The sequence below is a fragment of the Macaca nemestrina genome, chromosome 15 (genome assembly GCF_043159975.1).
Source record: "Macaca nemestrina isolate mMacNem1 chromosome 15, mMacNem.hap1, whole genome shotgun sequence".
In the NCBI taxonomy this organism is placed as follows: Eukaryota; Metazoa; Chordata; class Mammalia; order Primates; family Cercopithecidae; genus Macaca; species Macaca nemestrina.
The window spans coordinates 105,584,832-105,607,935 of record NC_092139.1 but is presented as its reverse complement, the minus strand read 5'-3'; the positions used below and the strand labels follow the sequence as shown (position 1 = coordinate 105,607,935).

Sequence of the window (23,104 nt, the reverse complement as noted above, 5' to 3'; positions counted from 1 at the left end):
CTGCCGCTATGGCCAGAGGCGGCAGGGCACTGGCAGTTGAGGTTGTCTGTTTATTGGCGAGGAAACTCCTCGAGAGTTAATACAGTGTGATCTTTTCCCAGAGGTGTGTAGAGGGAAGGGGGCCTAGAGGCGTCCCAGAGATAGCTTATAGCAACAGTGCTTTGACCAAGAGCTGCTGGGCACATTTCCTGTAGAAAAGACGGTGGCCCCCATCACTCCTCCTCTCCTATAGCTATCCCAGAGGGGTGAGTGGCCATCAGGCCTTCGGTGGGAGGGAGTCAGGGAGAGAAGAGACAACAGGGGAGACAGACCAGTGATGACCACGAGCGGGAGCGAGCCTCTCCCCTGGACTGGGGTGGCGGAGGAAAGTCTAAATGAGGTGTCAGACTACAGACGTTTAGGAAACGAGATGAGCACGTGCTTCGAGTGTACCCTCTTCCTACCTGACAACCAGGGACCGGAACTGCAGCCTGGGGGCAGCACTGAGAGCAGCCAACAGGGCACCCACCTGCCCCTGCATGGCCATCACAGCCCTGGTCCTGGCAAGGGAGGCTCCCTGTGGAGTAAGGGGAGACGAGGGAAACTGCTCCTGGAACTGTGAGGGAGAGAGGGATGGATTTGCCCGTCAGGCCCATTCACGTCTGACAGTACAGGCCTCTCAGTCATAAACTCAAACTTAACTGGAGACGTCAGAAACAGAGCTCCTGAGTGAGGGAAACTGAGAGCCAGGGGCGCCTGCCCAGGACAGGAAGACAGAGACTCAGAGCCAGGGCTGGGGCAGGAAGAAGCCAGTGCGGCCCAGCGCCACTTCCTGGCCTGCCTGGAAGAGCAGGACCCTGGAGGTGGAGACCCAGGCCAGAGTTCATGGCAGGGGCTGGGCAGGGTGAGGGGGCGAATGTGCTCAGCAGGCGCCCCTCCCTGTACCCTGGGACCCTATTTGCCCCTTGGGACTGCAGCATCTGCAGTCATCAGAATCAGGTTGGGCAGGGCCAAGTCACCGCTGCCTGGGGCTCGGAGAAGAAAGAAAAGACTCTTTGGCCCAGAGCAGTCAGAGGCCCCTGAGGAGGAAGAGGCCATCACCCCGAGGATCCCTCCCCTTAGTCATCTTCCTCCTGACTGATCTGAGGGAAGCAGCACGTCCCCTTCAAACAGAGCACAGCCCAGGAGCTGGTCCAGGAGGGGGCAGTCCCCAACTGGCTTCTCGTGCTGTTAGCTCTTGTCTCTGGGGGACTTGCTCTTGGCATCACGTTTGTTTCCTAGCAGTTTCAACATCTTCATGGTCTTGAACTTCCCCTTCTTCTTGCCCTCGGGTTCAGCCTCCCTCTGGAACTCTGCAGCACAGACAGGGGAGCACTTAAATAGAGAAGAGGAGTCCATCCAGGGCAGGCTAGAGCCAGTGACAGGCCTGGGTATGGCCAGCAGGGCTCAGCCAGCCCCACCACTTCCTGTGTGGAGCCTGGGAGGGACAAGCCACTCACCTTTCCCAGCCTCTGTCTCTTCATCTAGAGGATGGGGCCCATCCTCCCCCTCCCACCTCCAGTGTTTGGGGAAAGATCAGGATGGTCAGCACATGTAAGAGCTCTGCAGAATCCAGGAATTCTTTTTTTTCTGGAGACTGAGTCTCATAAAGGCTGGAGTGCAATGACGCAATCTTGGCCCACTGCAACCTCCGCCTCCTGGGTTCAAGCGATTCTCCTGCCTCAGCCTCCCCAGTAGCTGGGACTACAGGAGCCCGCCACCACGCCTGGCTAATTTTTGTATTTTTAGTTGAGACGGGGTTTCACTATGTTAGCCAGGATGGTCTCCATCTCCTGAGCTCGTGATCCCCCCTGCCTTAGCCTCCCAAAGTGCTGGGATTACAGGCATGAGCCACCGCACCCAGCCTAGAATCTGGGAATTCTGAAGCATGGCATTCATTTATCTTTTTCTTTTTTTATCTTTTTCTTTTTTTTTTTGAGACGGAGTCTCGCCCTGTCGCCCAGGCTGGAGTGCAGTGGCCAGATTTCAGCTCACTGCAAGCTCTGCCTCCCGGGTTTATGCCATTCTCCTGCCTCAGCCTCCCGAGTAGCTGGGACTATAGGCACCCGCCACCTCGCCCAGCTAGTTTTTTTTTTTTTTTTGCATTTTTTAGTAGAGACAGAGTTTCACCGTGTTAGCCAGGATGGTCTCGATCTCCTGACCTCATGATCCGCCCGTCTCGGCCTCCCAAAGTGCTCGGATTACAAGCTTGAGCCACCGTGCCCAGCCTTTTTTTTTTTTTTTTTTTTTTTGAGACAGAGTCTCTGTCGCCCAGGCTTGAGTGCAATGGTGCGGTCTCAGCTCACTGCAAACTCTGCCGCCTGGTTCAAGAAATTCTCCTGCCTCAGCCTCCCAAGTAGGTGGGACTACAGAAGTGTGCCACCACACCCAGCTAATTTTTGTGTTTTTAGTAGAGATGGGGTTTCACCATGTTGGGCCAGCCTGGTCTCAAACTTCTGACCTCAGGCGATGAGCCCGCCTCAGCCTCCTAAAGTGCTAGGATTACAGGCATGAGCCACTGTGCCCGGCCCCATTTATCTTTTTTTTTTTTTTTTTTTTCTGAGACGCAGTCTTGCTCTGTCACCCACACTGGAGTGCAGTGGCACGATCTCAGCTCACTGCAAGCTCCGCCTCCTGGGTTCACGCCATTCTCCTGCCTCAGCCTCCCGAGTAGCTGGGACTACAGAGGCCCACCACCACGCCTGGCTAATTTCTTGTACTTTTAATAGAGATGGGGTTTCACTGTGTTAGCCAGGATGATCTCGATCTCCTGTCCAGTACTCTTTTAACTGTTCCAAGCACCACTTGATCCCCAGGAAGCATTGCTGTTTGGGCCCACAGACTCCAACAAAACCAGCTGCAGATCTCAAGGGGGAATGCACAGCTGAGGACAAATCCACAGTCGTCTCTGTGGGCATCAGGGCATCCCACGGCTACCCTCCAAGCCTAAGCCACAGCCTTCCTGGCTGTAGGCTGGCCTCTCTTGCTACACACAGCCCTCTCCGCAAAACAGAGGCTGCGGAGTTTGTGCACAGCCATCCTGGTAGTGCCCACTCCAATCCTCCCTTCAACCAATCCCTCCCTTGCACCCCCAATGCTGAAGTTCAACTGGGCACCAGCCTCATCCCCAGCAAGGGCCTCACCTTTCTTCTTGATCATGGCTTCCAACATCTTGTCTTCCTCTTCCTCCCTGAAATAAGCAGCAGCAGTTAGGCTGGGCACGGTGGCTCACGCCTGTAATCCCAGCACTTTGGGAAGCCAAGGTGGATCATCTGAGGTCAGGAGTTCGAGATCAGCCTGGCCAACATGGTGAAACCCTGTCTCTACTAAAAATACAAAAAGTAGCTGGGTGTAGTGGCTCATGCCTGTAATCCCAGCTACTCGAGAGGCAGAAGTAGGAGATTTGCTTGAACCTGGGAGGCAGAGGTTGTAGTGATCTAAGGTTATGCCATTGCACTCCAGCCTGGGCAATAAGAGCGAAACGCTGTCTCAAAAAAAAAAAAAAAAAAAAAAAATTAAAACAGCAGCAGCTGAGAGTCCCACAGGAGGAAGGAGCAGATGCCCTCTCTGTCCACACAGGGCTGAGCAAGGGTGTACTGGGATCGCTGGTAGGAGGGCAGGGCTGGCCTGGCCTGAGGTGTGGACTGTGTCTTTGGCTCTCCAGGGAGCTGCCCCACCCATGGGGCCATGGGCCTGATCTGCTCTGGCCCTGTCTCCCAGGAGGCCCCACCCCTGGCCATGTCACCTCTGCCGGTCCTCATCCAGGCAGTTGACGATAGCGTTGCGCTGCTCAATGAGGGTCACAAGCTCCTGCATCAGCACCTTCTCCCGGGCCCGGTCCTCCTCCGTCCAGTCCTTTTCTGCCAAGGGAGAAAATTTAGGGGGCATGAGTGTAGGAAAGCCCTCTTCCTCCCCAGGCTGCCAGGAGCCACTGCCTAAGTGCTGCAGGCCAGCCCCGTGCTAAATACCATGCTAGATACTAACAGCGCAGAAAGGAAGGGCCCCGATAGGTGGGGCTTACAAGTTCTTGGGAAAAGAAGGTTGTTGACAGAAGAGACCAAGGACACCAGGCTGCCTACCAAAGAGTCTGCAAAAGGCCCCAGCAGGGCCAGCAGAGCACATGCTGCAAGAACAGGGCGGCACCAAGAGTCTCAAGCTTATGTTCATTCATCCATTCAACAAATGTTCACTAGGTGGCTTCTGGCGGGAGGCAAGATTCAGGAGGGACAGAGTGGGGCAGGGGACACGAGACAACAGGGAACCCCAAGGCTCCTCCAGCAGGAGAAGCAACATGACCCAAGTGACATACTGGGACATTTATCCAAGGCTGTGGAGGAAGGTAGACTAGAGGGGATGCTGGGGGCAGGGAGCCCAGCAGAAGGCTCCCCTGAAGCCAGGCACACCTGCTGCCCCTCCAGCCTCCTCTCCTCTCAAGGCCCCAGCTAACCCACAGGACCACCCCGAGGGGCCCACCAGAGCCCTAGTATTTCCCCGTCCCCCAGCCTGCAGGCTCCAGGGATGAGTGCCTACACTTGGCCTTCCCTCCACAACATCTACCGCCACAGGCTTCCCTGCCTTCAAATAAATATCCTAGGCCGGGCCCGATGACTCATGCCTGTAATCCCAGCACTTTGGGAGGCCGAGGCAAGTGGATCACCGGAGGTCTGGAGCTCGAGACCAGCCTGGTCAAATGGTGAAACCTCATCCTACTAAAAATACAAAAATTAGCTAGGCGTGGTGGTGCACATCTGAAATCCCAGATACTAGGGAGGCTGAGGCAGGAGAATTGCTTGAACCCAGGAGGTAGAGGTTGCAGTGAGCTCAGATCATGCCACTGCACTCCAGCCTGAGCAACAGAGCAAGACTCTGTCTCAAAAATAAATAAATAAATAAATAAATAAATAAATAAATAAATAAATAAATATCCTTAGCTAGGTGTGGTGGTGGGCGCCTGTAATCCCAGCTACTGGGGAGGCTGAGGCAGGAGAATCACTTGAACCCAGGAGGCGGAGGTTGCAGTGAGCTGAGTTCACGCCATTGCACTTCAGCCTGGGTGTCACAGTGACACTCCATCTCAAAAAAACTAATAGGCCAGGTGCAGTGGCTCACGCCTATAATCCCAGCACTTTGGGAGGCTGAGGCAGGCAGATCACGCGGTCAGGAGATCGAGACCATCGTGGTAACACGATGAAACCCTGTCTCTACTAAAAATACAAAAAATTAGCCGGGCGTGGTGGCGGGCATCTGTAGTCGCAGCTACTCAGGAGGCTAAGGCAGGAGAATGGCGTGAACCCGGGAGGCGGAACTTGCAGCGAGCCAAGATCGCACCACTGCACTCCAGCCTGCGTGACAGAGACTCCAACTCAAATAATAATAATAACAATAATAAATAGGGCCAGGGCTGAGCACGGTGGATCACGCCTGTAATCCCAGCACTTTGGGAGGCTGAGGTGGGCGTATCACGAGGTCAGGAGATCGAGACCACCCTGGCTAACACGGTGAAACCCCGTGTCTACTAAAAATACAAAAACAGCCAGGTGGGGTGGCAGACGCCTGTAGGCCCAGCTACTAGGGAGGCTGAGGCAGGAGAATGGCGTGAACCTGGGGAGGCGGAGCTTGCAGTGAGCCGAGATTGTGCCACTGCACTCCAACCTGGGTGACAGAGTGAGACTGCATCTCAGAAAAATAAATAAATAAATAATAAAAAATAAATAGGGCCGGGTGCAGTGGCTCGTGCCTGTAATCCCAGCACTTTGGGAGGTTGAGGCGGGTGGATCATGAGGTCAGGAGATCGAGACCATCCTGGCTAACATGATGAAACCCCATCTCTACTAAAAATACAAAAAATTAGCCAGGCGTGGTGGCGGGCGCCTGTAGTCCCAGTTACTCGGGAGGCTGAGGCAGGAGAATGGCATGAACCTGGGAGGCAGAGCTTGCAGTGAGCCAAGATCACACCACTGCACTCCAGCCTGGGTGACAGAGCGAGACTCCGTCTCAAAAAAAAAAATTAAAAAAAAATAAAATAATAATAATAAATAAATACCCCTCCAAAATAAATAAATAAATAAATAAATAAATATCCTGAAGCCCCCTTGGCCACTGCCCCTCTCCCCCATGGCCTCACCTTGCCAAAATTGAGGAGCAGGTGGCCCAACCTGGTTCTGGAGACAGAGCAGGGCCTCCAAATCATCACCGAAGTTTGAATCTCACTTTGCCATTTCCCATATCTGGGGTCTGGGTACATTATGTCCCCAGTCTATGTGCGGGGAAACGGAGACTCGGGGACATGAAATCTCTGACCAGTGCCACGCAGTGAAATTGGAGCTGGTACTTGAACCCAGCAGCCTGATGCCCCCAAGCAATGGCCCTCATGGTGTACTGGACTCGGGGCCTCATACACCAGCCTCACCCTTCCAAAAGCAACATCCGGGACAGGCTGACAAGCCCAGGACGCACAGCCACCACATGGGGGCTGGAGAAGCCCCAGTAAGCCCGGGGCCAGGCTAGCCAGGGAGGCAGAGGAGCCGTGCCCACTCTGGCCACAGGGCGCCGCTGTGGGATCCGAGTGGTGACCGCGCCCCAGCCTCCTGGAGAGTTGGGAGTGACTCACACAAGGCAGCAGAAGCCTGGGACATTCTGTGGCTTCCCCTGGGATGTTCCAGCCTCCCAAATTCCCCAGTCAGTAGACAGTTTCCCTGCCACCATCCCCACAGTCTGGAGGGGCTGTGTGTGCAGGGACAGCCCCAGATCAGAGATGTGGATGGAAGCCCAGCCCCGTCACCCACAGCCAAGTCCCTTGACCTCTCTGGCCCTCCACTTTCCATCTGTCAACATGGCACTTGCCCAGGGCTGGCACCATGCCTGAGCCATAAGAAAGTGGTCAAAAGCCTTGGCTCCCAACTCTGGGCTCTCCACAGTCCTGGGGTCTCTGCCTGCAGCTGCGGTTCACTGCATTCCACTGTCACATGGCGTGTGAGGAGCCCTCCTCACCAAACCCCAACTCAGCCACATGGTAACCGTCAGCCATCAGCCCCTCAGAGGGTACAGAGTCCACGTCCACGGTCTTCTGGTCCCAAGAATACCCAAGGAGGTGGGGACCTTCATTCCCGTTTTACACTTGAAGCCACTGAGGCTCAGTGAGGCTAAGAATCCTGCCCAAGGTCACATAGCAAGTTAGCAGCAGAAAAGGAACAGTCTGACCCATGTACACATCAGGCTGGGCTGGTCCTGGGCCTGATCTTCATTCACTGAGAGTCCGTCGTCCCTGGTATCACAGACGTCCACAACCCACACTGTCTGTGCGGTTCCCTCTCCAACGCAGCCCCGGCCAGCTTACTGCCTGTTACAGTCTCTCCCATCCTCGGGGGTGACCCAGACAGCCCTGCCCCGCACCTCCTCCTCTGGCCCTGTCCCTAGTCTGCCTGTGCATCCCACTGGGATTTTGTCTGCCCGCTCCCCCACTCCTCCATATCACCAGGCCCCGGGGCAGGTGCCAGGGGAGTGCCAGTGGCTGCGCTCACCTGGCTTATTGAGGAGGCACCGGAGCTCATACTCGACATCAGCCTGGCGCTGCTCCAGGTTCTGCTGCTTGAAGCTAGAGGTGGGAATAAGGTGACTCTTAACAATTCTGCCCGAGCCCCGGCTGCCCTGCCCTGTGCTGTTACTGATGAGGGAAGAGGGTAAGGGTTCTCAGTTCTAAGCTCTACGGATTCCAGGGAGGGCTGCCCCGAGCGGATGACTCACACATAGATGAGCTCGGACTCTCGCCGCACCAGTAGGTGCTTCTCGTGGATGAGCTTGAACCAGTCCACCAGCATGTCATCCTCACGGCCCTCTGGAAGCCAGACACCCACTGAGGCCAGGGCTGGCCGCCATGCCTGGCTCAGTTCCCCAGGGAATAGAGGCTCCTGGCCCCAGCCCCACCCAGCAGGCCCTCCCAGCCACTCCCGCACCATTCAGGCCGCCACGCAGCTTCTCCTCCAGCAGCACCCCACGGTGCTCCAGGGCATCCAGCCGGCGCTCAATGGTGTCCATCTCTCCGTGGATGTCCTCCTCGGGGATGTACTGGTCAGCTTGGACCTGCCCAACAGCTCCTGGTCACCTGACGGCCAGCTGAGCCCTCCCCTGCCTGGTTGCTGCCAGGAGCCTTGCCCTCTTCTCTGGCCAGCATTGGCCACTGGTGGCTCCAGGGCCCGGGGCCTGCCCCCGACCCCAGCATGGTTAGAAGGCAGGGTCCCATTGTAGGGAAGGGGTCAGTGTGGGGACAGCCACAACCCTGCATGCCACTGGTCCCAGCACCAACAGACACACCAGAAGGTGGCATGACTCCCTGCCCTTCAGAAACGCCTCCTCTCTGCCACTCCAGAAAGGCTATCACAATGTCAGTGAGAGTGACCTTATTACAGAGATAAACTTGAGAACACTCTAATCAGCTTAAGTAGCAGCGTATCAGGAGTGTTTGATACTTGAACTTGTTAGTAACAAATTAAAGGCACCACCTACTGCTTTTGGTGGTGAAGGGCGGATCTGCTCCAAATCTCTCCGGGCTGCAAGTTAGACCTTCAAGTTGGGCCACCCAAGAGCACTCTCTTGAGCATCTGAGGCCAGCTGCCCAGCCAGCCAGCCTCCCTAGAGTCCCAGGGGAAGCCTGCAGCTGCGGAGTGGGAGGTGCCAGCCCAGGCCAGCCTGGTCTCAGGGGGCTCCAAGCTGGTACCTTGCGTTTGATGAGTGGGAAGCCGTGTCCTGGGGCAGGTGGCCTCACAGGCTTAGAACCCTTGGTGGCCTTCTTTGTGACTGGGGACGCTGCAGGCGATGGCTTCCGGTTAAAAGGATTCTCCTTGCAGGAGGACTAAAGGCAAGGAGACATGACACAGGGTGAGTCTGGGAAGAGGGCACGTGAGACCCCAGCAGCCTGATATTTGGGAACATGGAAAGCAGGCCAGCGCTCCAGGGCCAGCAGGACACAGGCAAAGAGACGGTCTCCTCAAATTCCGTCTCTGATGCACGGAGTCATTCAATAAACTTTCTATTTCCAGGGCTCTTCTCGCCTGTCAGTTATTGCACTGGATACTTTTTACACTTTTTTGAGACAGTCTCACTCTGTCACCAGGCTGGTGTGCAGCTGTGGCATAACCATGGTTCCACTGCAGCCTCAGCCTCCTGGGGCTCCAGCGATCCTCCCAGCTCAGCCTCTCAAGAAGCTGGGACTACACCTCCCAGCTCAGCCTCTCAAGAAGCTGGGACTACAGGCTCGCACCACCATGCCTGGCTAATTTTTTTTTTTTTTTTTTTTTTTTTTTTTTGTAAAGACATGTCTTGGCCGGGCGTGGTGGCTCAAGCCTGTAATCCCAGCACTTTGGGAGGCCGAGACGGGCGGATCACGAGGTCAGGAGATCGAGACCATCCTAGCTAACACCGTGAAACCCCATCTCTACTAAAAAATACAAAAAAAACTAGCCGGGCGAGGTGGCGGGCACCTGTAGTCCCAGCTACTCGGGAGGCTGAGGCAGGAGAATGGCGTAAACCTGGGAGGCGGAGCTTTCAGTGAGCTGAGATCCGGCCACTGCACTCCAACCTGGGCGACAGAGCCAGACTCCGTCTCAAAAAAAAAAAAAAAAAAAAAAAAAGACAGGTCTCACTTTGTTGCCCAGGCTGGTCTCAAACTCCTGGGCTCAAGTGATCCTCCTGCCTGGGCCTTCCAAAGTGCTGGGATGACCACACCTGGCCTTTTTATACATTCGTGTTGAATTCTCCCGACCACCCTGCCAAGTGGGTATCACAATGCCCATTTCACAGCTGAGTAAACTCAAGTTCAGAGAGGGTTAGTCATTTGCTCACGGCCACACACTTCCCATGAGCCCCGGCTGGGATGAGAATCTGTCTGTTTCAGGGCCTGGGCAGCCATCTAGCATTGAGGGGTAGTGCTTAGAACCTTGCCCATGTGGTAGGCAGTACCCTACTGTGCCCCAGTGGTGGGGGTGCCTGGCTGTGCTAGCCTCAGAGAAGGCAGGGGTTTCCCTAGAGGCACAGAATGGCATGGGGTTTAGGGCAAGACAGAGCTATGGTAGTTCATTCGGGCCTCATAACCACCCTCTCCCCAGTGGGGACTCTGAGGCTCAGAGAGGTGAAGTTCTTCGCCCAGGGTCACCCAGCCAGGAAGTGCCTGACCAGCAGATGGAGTAAGAGGGTACCTCCCTCCCTGCCAGAGAAAGATCTCATCCTCTGCTGCCCAGCCCAGTACCCACACACCCAGAGCCCAGGCTCTGCATTCCTCCGTGCCTCTGGGGAGACCCCTGCCCTCTCTGAGGCCAGCACAGCTGGGGCAGCCCCACCACCGGGACATGGCAAGGCCCTGCCCACCACATGGGCAATGTCACTATTTCCCAACCACTCTTCCCAGCTCATGGGAAACAGGCATCACTGTGAGCCCCTTACAGAGGCCTCACCTGAGACCTGGGACGCTCCAAGAAGCACTGACCCAGCTTTCCCTCGGCAGCTGCAGAGCAGGGGGAGGTCTGTGCCAGCCCAGGCAGAGAGGCTTTCGGGGTGGGGGCTGCTCTGGGGTTTCTGAAGCAGGGAGGGTGCCAGGGCCCAAGTCTGGGCACAGCAAGGAGCCAGGGCTTGGCTCCCACAGGGCAGCACCTACCCAATGACCCAGGGTGGCACCCGAAGGCGCCCACTGCCTCTGAAATTCTCTCCTAATCCTGGGGTAACAGTGGGACAGGGGTTCCCCACAAGGAGGTGTACTTGGGGTTCTGCCCCCTCCAACACACCCAGAGGGGCCGGCAGAGCCAAGCAGCCCAAAGCCCCTGAGCCCCTCAAAGGTTTTCAGCCTTTTCTCAGCCTCAAAACTTCAGATCAATCTTCACGCAGCCCAGGACACAAAACAGGAGAAACCGAAGCTGACCCACCCCCGTGCCCTCCACCACCAAGGAGCCAGGGAGCCTTCCGAGCACTCAGGACACTTAGTGCCAGGCAGCCCCTCACCATCTGTGGGAGCCCGAGGCCCAGAGGAGAATGGGGCCTGCTCAAGGACACACAGCAGATGGGAGGCAGAGCCGGAAGCAGTGCCCAAGAGGCTCTTGCCAGGGCCAGGGAAGGTTCAGTGGCGCCTGAGGCACATGGGCAGGGTCAGGCCACAATTTCAGCTGCCCCACAAAGGCCATCCTGCCACCCTCTACCTGGGGCCAGATGAGCCTTGGGAGCTCAGAGGCCTGCAGAGCATGGGGCCTTCCGGAGGGGCTGTGGCTGCAAGAGAGGCCCCTCATGAACTAGGTGCCCAGAGGAAAGTCCTGAGCCCAGACAATCCCCAGGTTCTCAGTATGGGGCTGAGAAATAGGTGAGCCCACAGCACACAGCATATGTGGAACAGGAGCAGCCTGGACGGGTGCCTAGCCAGACCTTCCCCACGCCCATGTCACCCAAGAAAAGACAAAGCCCAGCAAGGGAGCAGAAGGACAGGAGAGGGCCACATCTGCTCTGCTCGGTAAACTCCCCCACGGCACACAGCGGAAGCATCCAGGAAAGCGGTGTGTCCTGGGTCCTTCTGCCTGTTGGGGGTTGACCCCCGGCCCACTACAAACTCCACACGCAGCAGCGTGCTCATTACAACCCCTCCCCCTGACCTGGCTGGGAGCGCCTTGGAGACAAGGGACCACAATGTCCACATGACCTGGGGAGCCCAGGCAGCCATGCACTTGGGAGGCATTCAGAAACCCCAGCTCCCCTGTTCCATGGCGGGGAGACCCAGGTCTCTGCAGAAGGGAGTCACCCCCTCCACTCTGTGCCCTACCATGGGTCACCTTCCAAAACGACCATTACGCCTATCTCCCTGAGCAGATCGTGAGCCCCTGGAGGCCAAAGACAAGGTCTTTTTTTTTCTGAGACAGAGTCTCACTCTGTCACCCAGGCTGTGGGCCATCTCAGCTCACTGCAACCTCCACTTCCCAGGTTCAAGCAATTCTGCCTCAGCCTCCCGAGTAGCTGGGATTACAGGCGCCCACCACCACACCTGGCTAATTTTTGTATTTTTAGTAAAGATGAGGTTTCACCATGTTGGCCAGGCTGGTCTCAAACTCCTATTCTCAAGTGATCCGCCTGCCTCAGCCTCCTAAAGTGCTGGGATTATAGGTGTGAGCCACCGCGCCCGGTCAGTACAGGGTTTTAATACAACTCTGCCCAGGGTCTGGCATCAGTAGAGCCTGAGTGAATGGAAGAGTGGACAGACAATACGGGATGACTAGTAGCTGGTGAATGGAACCCAAATAGGCCAGTGCAGGCGATCGGAGGCAAACAGGGGCCCTGATACCTAAGACCTGGAAGGCTATGCGTGTGGACAGGTGGATAGACGGGTGGGAGCTCTGGCAGATGAATGGAAGGATGGACAGATGGGTTTGTGCCTCAGTGAACAGAGTGGGTAATGGGTAGATAGGCTGGCCAAAGCCACTCAGGAAATCAGAGGCCAGCAAAGATAGAAAAGGCCCTGAACAGCCGGGCGTGGTGGCTCACGCCTGTCATCCCAGCACTTTGGGAGGCCAAGGCGGGTGGATCATGAGGTCAGGAGATCGAGACCACCCTGGCTAACATGTTGAAACCCTGTCTCTACTAAAAATACAAAAAAAAAAAAAAAAAAAATTAGCCGGGCATGATGGCGGCACCTGTAGTCCCAGCTACTCGGGAGGCTGAGGCAGGAGAATGGCGTGAACCTGGGAGGTGGAGCTTGCAGTGAGCCAAGATCGCGCCACTGCACTCCAGCCTGGGCCACAGAGCAAGACTCCATCTCAAAAAAAAAAAAAGAAAAGGCCCCGGACATTTCTGCCCTAAGACCAGACCCACATCCACTAGAGAGGGTATCACTTTTAGTGAGGGTGAGCGGGTACTCACCTTTACCTGCAGCTGTGGGGACGAGCTTCCAGGGGAAGGCACGGGGCTCCTGTCTCCAACCAACAAGAGAGGTGTTGGGGTGGCACCACTGCAGGGCTTGGCTGGCTGGGGACCTGGGCTGCCCCTGGTCCTGGGGGCAAGGCCAGGGCTGGCTTGTGGCGTTTGTTCCACTCTAGGCTCCACTAGCTCCCCAGAGGACGCCAGAGAGGAGTTGGTAGAGAGGCTGACAGGGTTTCCAGGGGTGCCAGGGGCATGGACAGCAGGCTCTGAGGAGCTCTTGGGCACAGCTGGCGGCTCCAGAAGCTCCCCACCTGCAGTCTGGCTGGAGCTCTCGGATGACAGGCTCTCCACACTGAGCGCTGGCGATGGTGTGGCTGAGGGCGGCTCCGAGTGCGAGAGGCGGGAGGCGTGGAGAGCTGTGCAGACGAGCACCAGGACACCTCACAAGGGGAGCACCACAGGGGCTTCCAGCCCCACCTCTCAGCTCCACTCTCAACAGAGCCGCAGGCAGCCCTGGAAACCCAAGCCCTCCACATCGAAATAGGGCCAAGGCCCAGGGAACAGCAAACGCCCAGCGGGATGGAAGTCGTGAGGTGCATCCAGCCACCGGAGTCCATCCCGCCCCGCCCACCTTGCATTCTGCCTGCTGCCTCCACTTCCCCACACTCCCCACGGCCCCCGTGAAGGCACCCACAGCAAAACCACCTTGGGAATGCCAGAGGAAGAGAGGCAGCCCCTCCTCTGCCCCTGATCTGCAGTGCGGAGGCAGGGAGGAGGAGCACACAGCCCTCGCTGTGTCCCAGAGCCACCAGCTCTGGGACAGGCACTGCCGGGCACCAATTTCTCTCCTTGTGGCTGACAGATATGATGCTTCCAAACACATTATCTGCATTTTCCAGATGAGGCAACAGGTTCAGAGAGGAGAGGACGCTCACCCCAGAAAGGGCTGGGATTGAATCCACTGTATCTGACTCTAGAGCTCACGCCCCTCTGCTGTCCCCTGAAGCTGTCCGTCACCTCCACCTAGACAGGCCAGCCTCCGCTGGGCTCCCAGGGCTCCACTCGGACCCCCTGAGCACCTGCCTCTGCCAGCTCTGGCAGGCTCTTGCCCCACTGTGTGCGGGGGTCCCATGGGACTCTCAGAGGCGGCCAGACCCAGCCGTGGTGAAGGTGAGGACCAAAAACCCAGCTCAGGGTATCAGAAGACTGGGAGGAGGTGAGGGCCAAAAACTCCAGCGTGCCTGGGTGAGGGGATAAGCACTGGACGGAGAAGGCCCAGCAGCCTGGAGCTGAGTCACCATGTCACATGGAGGACTACAGACAGACTCAGGGACAGTCAGAGTCATTACACCTGATCACGCACGGCCAGGTGAGAGCCCAGGTCGCTCAGGAACTGCAGCGACAGTGACGGAGTTAGGATTCAAGCAAACCCCTCCTTTCCGTGAGCCCCTCGCTGCACTGAGCACACCAATGGACAGCACATTTAACGAGCACGACAGGGAGGGTGAAGAGATGGACTCAGGCCAGACTCCGTGGGTTCAAATCCTGCCTCTACAGCTTAAGCACTGAGAGGCTTTACGCAAACTACTTAGCCTCTCTGTGCCTCAGTCTCCTCACCTGCAAAGTGGAGGTGATGATACCTACTCACAGGTTTGCTCTAGGATTAAATGAGAGGTCACCCATGAAACACGCGGTGCCCAGCCTGGGAGGCTCTGCCTCACCACACCCCCACCCCAGGCCTGGGCCCCATCCCCGAGTTCCAACTGTCAGGAGAGCTCCAGGAAAGGCACTTACCCAGTGGGGATGCGCTGGGAGCGCGGGGGGCAGGGCGCTTCTTTGTCTTCGGGCTGCTGGTAGGGGTGATGCCGTACCAGGGGTGCAGGGACTTCGGTGCGGACTCCAGGTGGCCCAGGGCAGGGCTGGTGGCCAGGCTGGGTGCAGCCGGAGCCTCTTCCTCCTCGTCCTCCTCCTCTTCCTCAAAAGGGTTATAGGGTTTGGGCTCCAGGCTGGCCGCTGGGCTCGGCTGGGCCACCTCCTCGGTGCCTCCATTCTCCACCTGCCTGCTGTCCTGGCTTGGTGGCCCAGGGCTGCTGCTTGGGGGAAGTGGGGCTGGCTTCTTCTTTGGTTCCGCCTGCACCAGCATGATCCATGGGGGGTCCTTCCTGGGGGCTGGTGTCCTGGAGGGAGGGGGGAGGCAGCAGAAACCATTAGCAGAGGCAAGGGGTCAGCTTCCTTCTCTCTCTCGACAGTTTTGAGGCCACTTCAAATGGGAATGAGAAACGGCCGTTTCCATTCTCCCACCCCCAGCACCATGGGGCCAGTCTGAAATGGACTGTTACAGTCACAGCCCTTGAGGCCCAGAGAATATGAACCTTCAAGTCACAGAGCTGCTGTTAACCCAGCCCAGGAAAGGATCGACGAGGGACTCTGTCATCTACAACCCATGTAACCTGGAAAAGTCACCTGCTCGCCCTCTGTATTAGTCTCTCCTTCCACTCAATGGGGACCTTAATAATCCTTGCCTCACAGGGTTGGTGTAAGGATGCAGTGAGCTACAGAGTCCAGCACTGGGCAGGGCACCAGGGCACCTGCTGAGTGCCAGGGGCTCAGTAAACATTAACAACTGGCACAGCCATGGCCCACCTGGCTCCCTACAGACCGACCACATAGGGGAAGCGTGGCCCCCAACTAACAGCTGAAGTAGATGTCGGCCACATGAAGCAGGGTCCTGTGCTGCAGGACCTGAGGGACAGGTACTACAGCTGAGCTTTTCCAGGTCTTTCTATACTCTGCTGCTAAGCCTCAAATCAACTCTATAATCAAGGCTAGGCCTCCCACGTTACAGGCAAAGGAGCTTGGAGAGATGACAGGAACCAGAGGTGGCTGCCTGCACCGGGTACTGCCCACAGGACCAGGCACCTGGGGAGGGGGCCGGGCAGTGGCTGCAAGAATCCCAGGGTGAGCCTCAGGAGAGGGGGTGTGGGCCCAGCTCTCCTTCCCCTCCTGAGCCCCACGCTGCTCATCCACAGGAAGCCTCTCTCCCACCCGGCCCCAGAGTACCCCAATTCCCACCACCAGGGCCTCTGAAGCAGGAACGCCCCTCAGGGATCAACATACCCCTCAGATGGCTTCGGTGTCCCCCTCGGCTTCGGGACAGGTGGTTCGTGCAGTCTTCCTACATGGGAAATGATAGTGAGCCAGGCCTTCATGGGCAGCAGGAGGTGGGCACCCAGGGAGCCAGCCACAGTAGCTGCCTCCCCAGGAGCACCCCGCCTTCCTCCTACACCCTCGCACCTCCCCAGCCCAGCCCTTGGAAATTAGATAAGCACCCAGGTGGCTGAGAACAGTCAGGGGTCAAGGCCAGGCCACCTGAGATCCCATTTGCATTTCATTTGAGAAGACGCAACCCAAATCCCCTCAGACACCCCCCCAGTGTGGGCGGAAAACATCATGTCAGTTCAGCCCGGGAGCCACCTCCTCCTGGAAGTCCCGGACTCCTGAGCGTCCTCCACGAATCCCACAACAGCCCCTGCTCCCCTCCTCCAACTTCACAAGACTTCCACAATCCGCTGAAACCCGTGCCTCTGTGCCTGTCTCCACCTCAACGCTGGGAGCGCCCTGAAGGCACAGATAGGCCTGAACAGTATTCTGTGTCCCCAGCGGCCAGCTCAGATCCAGCCTCCATGAGAGCTGAACAAACAGAATGTTCTGGTGCAAGTCGCAGGGTGACCCTGGGAGTCTCTCACCCCGTGGCCACCAATGCCTTCCCTAATGGAATGATAAGGGCTGCCCAGCAGCCTTATACAAGGAGTCTCAATCCTACAAGCTCACTGAAACCCGGGGAGGTCATCTGGGAGCATTTCACAATGTGGGGCTGGGGGAGAATGCACCCACAGAATGAGCCAGGGGTCTCCACTGCAGCTCACACTGGCTCCGGGGCCCACCTGACCCCTCTGCTCTCCCCCAAGCCCCTGAGGTCTCCCCTTCCAGACATGGGCAAGCATAGAGGCTGGGCTTGGAGGTCACCTGCGGTGTGCCTGTGGATGGGCCAGGACACACAGGAAGGATACCAATGTGCAGAGTCCCAGAGACCTCGGGGACATACGGGCACACTTGGAGTGGCACTTACTACCCACCCTGAAACTAAAGCCCACAAAAACAGATGCAAAAGAGCGCATGCAGAGGAAGGCAGCATAGGGGTGGGGCCTGGGTCTGTTTCCTTTGCACCGTCCCAGCATGGAGAATAGAGCACAGCAGAGGCCACAGGACCTCAGAAACAGGCCAGGCACGGTGGCTCACATCTATAATCCCAGCACTTTGGGAGACCAAGGCAGGTGGATCACCTGAAGTCAGGAATTTGAGACCAGCCTGGCCAACATGATGAAAACCCGTTTCTACCCAAAAATACAAAAATTAGCCAGGCATGGTGGTGTGGCCCTATAGTCCCATCTACTTGGGAGGCTGAGGCAGGAGAATCGCTTGAACCTGGAAGGCAGAGGTTGCAGTGAGCCAAGATCGTGCCACTGCACTCCAGCCTGGATGACAGAGTGAGAGTCCATCTCAAAAAAAAGTAAAAAGTAAGAGCTGGGTGCAGTGGCTCATGCCTGTAATCCCAGCACTTCGAGAGGCTGAGGTGGGCAGATCACCTGAGGTCGGGCATTCGAGACCAGCCTGGCCAACATGGTGAAACCTCATCTTTACTAAAAATACAAAAATTAGGTGGGCTGTGGTAGCCTGTAATCCCAGCTACTCAGGAGGCTGAGGCAGGAGAACTGATTGAACCCGGGAGGCGAAGGTTGCAGTGAGTCGAGATTGTGCCATTGCACTCCAGCCTTGGTGACAGAGTGGGATTCCGTCTCAAAAATAGTAATAGGTTGGACGCCGTGGCTCACGCTTATAATCCCGGCACTTTGAGGGGCTGAGGCAGGGAGATCACCTAAGGTAGGGAGTTCAAGACCAGCCTGACCAACATAGAGAAACCCTGTCTCTACTCCATCTCTACTAAAAAAAAAAAAAAAAAAAAAAAATTAGCCGGGCATGGTGGCACATGCCTGTAATCCTAGCTACTCGGGAGGCTGAGGCAGGAGAATCACTTGAACCCAGGAGGCGGAAGTTGCAGTGAGCCGAGATCGCGCCACTGCACTCCAGCCTGGGGGACAAGAGCAAAACTCCCGTCTCAAAATAAATAAATAAATAAATAATAACAACCTCAAAAACACAGGCAGTCCCCAACACAGCACAGTACACAGCAGCACAGACAGAGAGGGGCCGACAAACAATCCCAGACACACAGACTTCAGTAGTGCACTGCCACCCAGTGCACCCTGCCCCGACTGCACCCTGCTCACCGTTCACGAGGCTGCTGCTGCCAGCCTGCTCCACCAGGTTCTCCTGCTGCAGACTGGAGCGGGGCCGGGGCGTGGGGGGTGCTGGGGCGATGCTCTCGGAGGCCTTCCTGGGGGCGGGGGTGGGGCGGCCTGCAGGGGTGCTAGCCAGCTCCTGTGGTTTGCCAGGAACCCGGGGTTTGGTAGGGATCTGGGGCCGGGCCTCAGGGCTGGCCTTGGGTCCATCGGCCTCAGCCCCTGCAGGAGCACTGGAGGTGGGGCTGCCTCCTGGAACATCCTTGGCATCTTCTGCGAGTTGCTGCTGGTGCTGCTGCTTTGGCTGTGAGAAAGGCCCAGGCCTGGTCCCTGACCGTGTCCCCGGGCCCAGCCTGGCACAGTGTTCTGCACACACAAAGGTGCCCTCCTCGGGCCCATTCTCATAAGCCCCAGGGAGCAGGGTGCTGGAGCACCGCCGACACCTAGCAGGGGACAGGACAGGGGTTCACTTAGCCAGGCAACCAGGCCCAGCCACTGGCTACCCCTCCAGCCGCACCCAGGGCTGTTTCCTCCCTTCCCTCCTCCCAACTGCCAGCCAAGCTCCAGGATTCATACTCTAGACTTCTCAGAGGATAAAGAAAACAGTAACTGTCAGAAGCATAGTGGAACAATAAAATCACAAAATCACACAAAATCAGCAACAGAAGTTGTGAAACATGCCTTCAGTTTATGCTGCAAGAGGAAGAAGCAAAGGTCCCCCCGAGAGGTGGCATTCAGTGAATGGCTGCATCCAGGAGTGGCTCAGGAAAATAAAGCGGTAGGTTTTACCCAATCAGGTGGTGTTTTGTGTTTTCTTTTTTCTTTTTTTTTCTTTTTGAGATGGAGTCTCACTCTTGTTGCCCAGGCTGGAGTGCAATGGTGCGACCTCAGCTCACTGCAACCTCCGCCTACCGGGTTCAAGCGATTCTCCTGCCTCAGCCTTCCGAGTAGCTGGGATTACAGGCATCTGCCGCCATGCCTGGCTAATTTTTTTTGGTATTTTTAGTACAGACGGAGTTTCACCATGTTGGCCAGGCTGGTCTCAAACTCCTAACCTCAAGTGATCCACCTGCCTACGCCTCCCAAAGTGTTGGGATTACAGGCGTGAGCCACCGCTCCCGGCTATGTTTTGTTAATGAAATAGAATAATATACAATGTATAAGACTGTATCATACAAGAAAGGCCAAATAGTGCTTTGTGAAACTCTTACTCCAGCTGTGCCTCTACTTACACAGTTTTATTTCAGGTAAATATTTACATCTAGTCACAGTGTCAAGTGTATTTTTTACTGGGAGTTACTATAAAAAGTTTCTTTTTATTTTTGAGGCATGGTCTCACTGTCACCCAGGCTGGAGTACAGTAGTGCAGTCATAACTCACTGCAGCCTCAAACTCCTGGGCTCAAGTGATCCTCCTGCCTCTGTCCTTTGTCTCCCAAGTGCCTAAGACTACAGGTGTGTGCCACTACACTTGGCTAATTTTTTTTTTTTTTTTGAGACGGAGTCTCGCTCTGTCGCCCAGGCTGCAGTGCAGTGGCGTGATCTCAGCTCACTGCAAGCTCCGCCTCCCAGGTTCACGCCATTCTCCTGCCTCAGCCTCCCGAGTAGCTGGGACTACAGGCGCCCACCACCACGCCTGGCTAATTTTTTTTGTATTTTTAGTAGAGACGGGGTTTCACCGTGTTAGCCAGGATGGTCTAGATCTCCTGACCTCGTGATCCACCCATCTCAGTCTCCCAAAGTGCTGAGATTACAGACGTGAGCCACCATGCCCGGTCTTTTTTTTTTTTTTTTTTTTTTTTTAATTTTTTTGTAGAGATGAAGTCTCATTATGTTGCCCAGGCTGGTCTTAAACTCTGGACCTCAAGCAATCCTCCCACGTCGGCCTCCCAAAGTGCCAGGATTATAGGCATGAGCCACCACACCCAGCTCCGGCCTGTAAAAAGTTTCTAAAACACTGCCCTGGTGGCCAGATGTGACTGTGTTGGTAGAGTCTGTTCCCTCCTTGAGATTTTTCCCCATGACACCCCAATTCTGCAATCAGGTTCCAGGGTTCCAGCACCAGTTGTCCCCCACTCAGGGGCACACTCAACCAGATCAAGGGCATGATGCCACTGCCAGCTTCCCTTGACTATTCAGTTTCCTCTTTTGGTTTCATTTTTGAAACATATAAAATGTTTTCATTAATTTTTTAAGTTTTTGTACTTTTCTTGCCGCTTATATCACTCTTAAAATCTGGCTTCCCTTGGAAGCCATACACTTAAAGCAAGTTGTTAATGTAATTTTTTTTTTTTTTTTTTTTTTTTTTTTTGAGACGAGTCTCGCTCTGTCGCCCAGGCTGGAGTGCAGTGGCGCGATCTCGGCTCACTGCAAGCTCCGCCTCCCGGGTTCACGCCATTCTCCTGCCTCAGCCTCCCGAGTAGCTGGGACTACAGGCGCCCACAACCGCGCCCGGCTAATTTTTTGTATTTTTAGTAGAGACCGGGTTTCACCGTGGTCTCCATCTCCTGACCTTGTGATCCGCCCGCCTCGGCCTCCCAAAGTGCTGGGATTACAGGCGTGAGCCATCGCGCCCGGCATTAATGTAATTTTTTAAAACTTCAGGCCGGGCGCGGTGGCTCAAGCCTGTAATCCCAGCACTTTGGGAGGCCGAGACGGGCGGATCACAGGCCAGGAGATCGACAGACGATCCCGGCTAACACGGTGAAACCCCGTCTCTACTAAAAAATACAAAAAAACTAGCCGGGCGAGGTGGCGGGCGCCTGTAGTCCCAGTTACTCGGGAGGCTGAGGCAGGAGAACGGCGTAAACCCGGGAGGCGGAGCTTGCAGTGAGCTGAGATCCGGCCACTGCACTCCAGCCTGGGTGACAGAGCAAGACTCCGTCTCAAAAAATAAAAAATAAAAATAAAAATAAATAAAACTTCAAGCAGGGTATGGAAGCACATGCCTATAGTCCCGGCTACTTGGGAGGGTGAGACAGGAAGATCACTTGAGCCCAGGAAGTTGAGACCAGCCTGGCTAGTTTTTTGTATTTTTTTAGTAAAGACGGGGTTTCACCGTGTTCGCCAGGATGGTCTCGATCTCCTGACCTCGTGATCCGCCCGTCTCGGCCTCCCAAAGTGCTGGGATTACAGGCTTGAGCCACCGCACCCGGCCAGTGACACCCATCTTAAAAGAAAAAAAAAATTTTTTTTTTGAGACAGAGTCTCGCCCTGTCGGCCAGGCTGGAGTGCAATGGTGTGATCTCAGCTCACTGCAACCTCCACCTCCCGGGTTCAACCAATTCCTGCCTTAGCTTTCCGAGTAGCTGGGATTACAGGTGCCTACCACCACACCCAGCTAATTTTTGTATTTTTAGTAGAGATGAGGTTTCACCATGTTGATCAGGCTGGTCTCAGACTCCTGACTTCAGGTGATTCACCTTCCTCGGCCTCCCAACGTGCTGGGATTACAAGTGTGAGCCACCATGCCCAGCCAAAAAAAATTTTTTTTTTTTTTTTTTTTTTGAGACAGAGTCTGGCTCTGTCACCCAGGCTGGAGTGCAGTGGCCGGATCTCAGCTCACTACAAGCTCTGCATCCCAGGTTTACGCCATTCTCCTGCCTTAGCCTCCCAAATAGCTGGGACTACAGGCTCCCGCCACCTCGCCCGGCTAGTTTTTTGTATTTTTAGTAGAGACGGGGTTTCACCGTGTTAGCCAGGCTGGTCTCGATCTCCTGACCTCGTGATCCGCCCGTCTCGGCCTCCCAAAGTGCTGGGATTACAGGCTTGAGCCACCGTGCCCGGCCCAAAAAAAATTTTTTTAAGCTAAAATATTTTCTTTTCTTTTTCATTTTTTTTTTTAGATGGAGTCTCGCTCTTTTTGCCCGCGCTGGAGTGCAGTGGCGCGATCTCGGCTCACTGCAATCTCCGCCTCCCGGGTTCAAGCAATTCTCCTGCCTTAGCCTCCTGAGTAGCTGGGATTACAGGCGCCCGCCACCACGCCAAGCTAATTTTTGTATTTTTAGTAGAGATGGGGTTTCACCATGTTGGTCAGGCTGGTCTCGAACCCCTGACCTCGTGATCCACCCACCTTGGCCTCCCAAAGTGCTGGGATTACAGGCGTGAGCCACTGTGCCCAGCTCAAATATTTTATTTTCTTTCTTCAATGGCCTTTTTTTTTTTTTTTTTTTTTTTTGAGACAGAGTCTCACTCTGTCACCCAGGCTGGAGTGCAGTAGCGTGATCTCAGCTCCCTGTAACCTCAGCCTCCCGGGTTCAAGCGATTCTCTTGCCTCAGCCTCTCAAGTAGCTGGGATTAGAGGTGTGCACCACCACGCCCGGCTAATTTTCAATGGCTTTTAAAGTACACATGGCTTTTAAAGTGCTCCTTCATCATCATCCAGTAATCCTCAAAGAGCCTGGGCGCTAGAAGGAGAACCCCTGTGCTCTAGCCCTGTTTCCGTCTCGAATCATGTGGGTGAGCGAGTGCTTTTCCCCTCACTAAGCCTTGATTTGCTCATCAGTAAAATGGGGATAAGCCAGGGGCTCTGGTGCGAAGGGCCTGGCAAGGTGTGCCTGGCACACTGTGTGTGCTGAACCCATGGCAGCACCCTCCCTGGTTTCGGGGGTAACGGGAGGCCCTGGCCACTCACCGGAAGCAGTGGCGGTGGTACAACCTGCCGTCAGCCAGGTAGCGCTGTACCAAGTGCACATGCTGCTGGCAGGCCGCGCACGTGCTGCTGGGGGTCTGGCCGGTGGCCTGCTCTGACAGGCTGCCTGAGGAGAGCTCCTCGCCCTGCAGAGAACGAGGTGGGGAGGTTGGAAGCAGGACATGGTCACCAGCCATCTTGTTCATGTCACGTCC

At 55.8% G+C, this 23,104-nt stretch overlaps 1 protein-coding gene across 3 annotated transcripts in view; it reads right to left on the bottom strand.

The window, feature by feature from the left end:
• Positions 1-36: 36 nt before the first annotated feature.
• LOC105464552 (MICAL like 1) overlaps positions 37-23,104 on the bottom strand; it is a 36,583-nt gene continuing 13,515 nt past the window's right edge. For all 3 annotated transcript variants that reach the window (XM_071080560.1, XM_071080559.1, XM_071080558.1), the window contains exons 5-16: positions 22,893-23,035; positions 18,249-18,703; positions 16,018-16,075; positions 14,695-15,077; positions 12,901-13,316; positions 8,732-8,866; positions 7,971-8,097; positions 7,762-7,852; positions 7,539-7,612; positions 3,764-3,878; positions 3,162-3,208; positions 37-1,331 (exon numbers count right to left, since the gene is read on the bottom strand). In XM_071080560.1, the coding sequence (XP_070936661.1) occupies positions 1,210-1,331; positions 3,162-3,208; positions 3,764-3,878; positions 7,539-7,612; positions 7,762-7,852; positions 7,971-8,097; positions 8,732-8,866; positions 12,901-13,316; positions 14,695-15,077; positions 16,018-16,075; positions 18,249-18,703; positions 22,893-23,035 (2,166 nt within the window). In that variant the 3' untranslated portion in view covers positions 37-1,209. The remainder of the gene's footprint in view (positions 1,332-3,161; positions 3,209-3,763; positions 3,879-7,538; positions 7,613-7,761; positions 7,853-7,970; positions 8,098-8,731; positions 8,867-12,900; positions 13,317-14,694; positions 15,078-16,017; positions 16,076-18,248; positions 18,704-22,892; positions 23,036-23,104) is intronic.